At 48.7% G+C, this 1761-nt stretch overlaps 1 protein-coding gene across 1 annotated transcript in view; it reads right to left on the bottom strand.

Annotated features, from left to right (window-relative positions):
- The window catches only part of LIPH (lipase, member H), an 11891-nt gene extending 11365 nt beyond the window's left edge, over positions 1 to 526 (bottom strand). Inside the window, exon 1 of the mRNA XM_009069802.1 lies at positions 475 to 526. Coding sequence (XP_009068050.1) covers positions 475 to 526 — 52 coding nt within the window. The remainder of the gene's footprint in view (positions 1 to 474) is intronic.
- Between the last annotated feature and the right edge of the window lie 1235 nt (positions 527 to 1761).

The following is a 1761-nucleotide window of genomic DNA, read 5'->3' as shown; positions in this document are numbered from 1 at the left end:
GAGAGCTGTAACTCGACTTGCTCCCATGTGTATGCTAACACAGGCAGTACATTTGTTTATTGTTACACAGGTTGATTCTTGTAGGGCTGTGAGGATATCAAATGGAGCTTACTGTTCACAAATGGCAATTCATCCTTCGCCTCTGCCGCGCACGACACCCCTGGAAAGGAATCATTATTCTCTGAAGATTTCGAGTGACATTTTCAGTGTCAATGGATAGTCCTTACAGAAGAGAAATGTTTGCAAAGGGAGGAAAAGATAATGAAAAATACTCCTGGTTTTACATTCGGAGCTCTTAGAACTGACTGGATTCCTGTAACCAGTATAATTTGCTTTGCCAAAACAAGTACTGCTAGTGAGAAACCCTATGCAGTAGCTGTAAAGCAGAGGGCAGAGACGTCCCTGTTTCTGTCAAACACAGAGAAGTGTGATAGATTTGACAAAAGGATTCAAAACAAATGGTTTCTTTCTTACCTGTTTTCACCCCATACAAAAGGCAGATGAAGACAACACACAGCCTCAGCATATGGACCTCCACATGGGTCTTGTTGGGTAGGAGACTCTAAGTATCCCACGATTTCCCTGGCATGTGTCTGCTGTCTCCACTCGCTTCTTTTCCCCTGCCAGGATCAGTAGGTGTGGTGAAAGGAGGAAGTTACCAGCCAAGAAATGAAGACCAGTCTTCAGTTATACAACTGAAGCTTCTTCTTAAAAAGGTGGGGCACCTTCCATCCTAGCAGGTTTCCTTAATTTAAACACAGTTTGCCCTGGGAGATGACTAATCCAAGACACAAATGGGTTGGTGTCACGCTGTAAGCAGCAATTTGACTACATGTGTTGAAACTGAGGAAATTATTGCCTGTCTGTTTGTCTTTTGCAAAGAATGTCAAGAAGATTGTAGGTGTCACTGCAAGTCTGATAAGCATCTGGGCAGGGCTTGGTTTCACAGGGCCCTGCCTTTCTGGAGTTCCCTCACCTCCAGTGGTCTCCCTGCTGTCCTGAGCACTGTGGCCCAGGGTCCTTTCCAACCTACCAGACATTGTCACCTCTGGCAGGAGACAGTGCCCAGCTCTGGGTCCTGGCAAAGAGGAGGTACCACCTCAGGGCAGTCTGGCTCTCCACTGGGCTCCCACCCAGCTGCTGCTTTGGGTGACATTCATACATCTGACATTCCCACCAGACCTGCTGGAACCTTATGGATTCACCTCTAATTCAAGTGAGGCTTTTTCTTTCCTTGCTGGGTGGGAGGAAGAAGGTGGCTGAGCAAAAGCAGCTGTTGGGGGCAGGAAAGGAAGTCTTAAGTTGGAGCTGGAAGATCTAGTGGCAAACTGGGAAGATGAGGGTCATTGGGAGCTTGTAGAGGGGTGGGAGGGGAGGGGAAGAGAGAGCAGGGATGGCTGCTGGGTAGGAGCTGGTGGTAGATGTGCCTGTTGTTTTCTTAGCTAATTCTTCCAGCGTAGGGAAGGGAACATAGGGAGGATCAGAAATACCTCATTAGGCACAGGCTCTGCTCTTTTCCCCTGCGGTGATGATCCAATGAGGAGCTGAGCTGTTACAGCTCCCAGCTGCATAGCTGGGGCTTTGGTCCATGCTGTACACACTAAACTCTACTAATTTTTGGGTTAATCCCTAGCTCTGCCTGCTGACTGTCTGCAGCTCCTTCTCTTCCGGCATTGTGTGCTGCTCGCCTGGTGCTGGCAGGGATCACACCCCAGGAAGTGTGTGCCCACCACAACTCCTTCACAGCCACTGTGAGCTCTC

The sequence above is a fragment of the Acanthisitta chloris genome, unplaced genomic scaffold (genome assembly GCF_000695815.1).
Source record: "Acanthisitta chloris isolate BGI_N310 unplaced genomic scaffold, ASM69581v1 scaffold32162, whole genome shotgun sequence".
Taxonomy (NCBI): domain Eukaryota; kingdom Metazoa; phylum Chordata; class Aves; order Passeriformes; family Acanthisittidae; genus Acanthisitta; species Acanthisitta chloris.
Note: the sequence above shows the minus strand (reverse complement) of the source record. Positions and strands in the feature narration are given on the sequence as shown.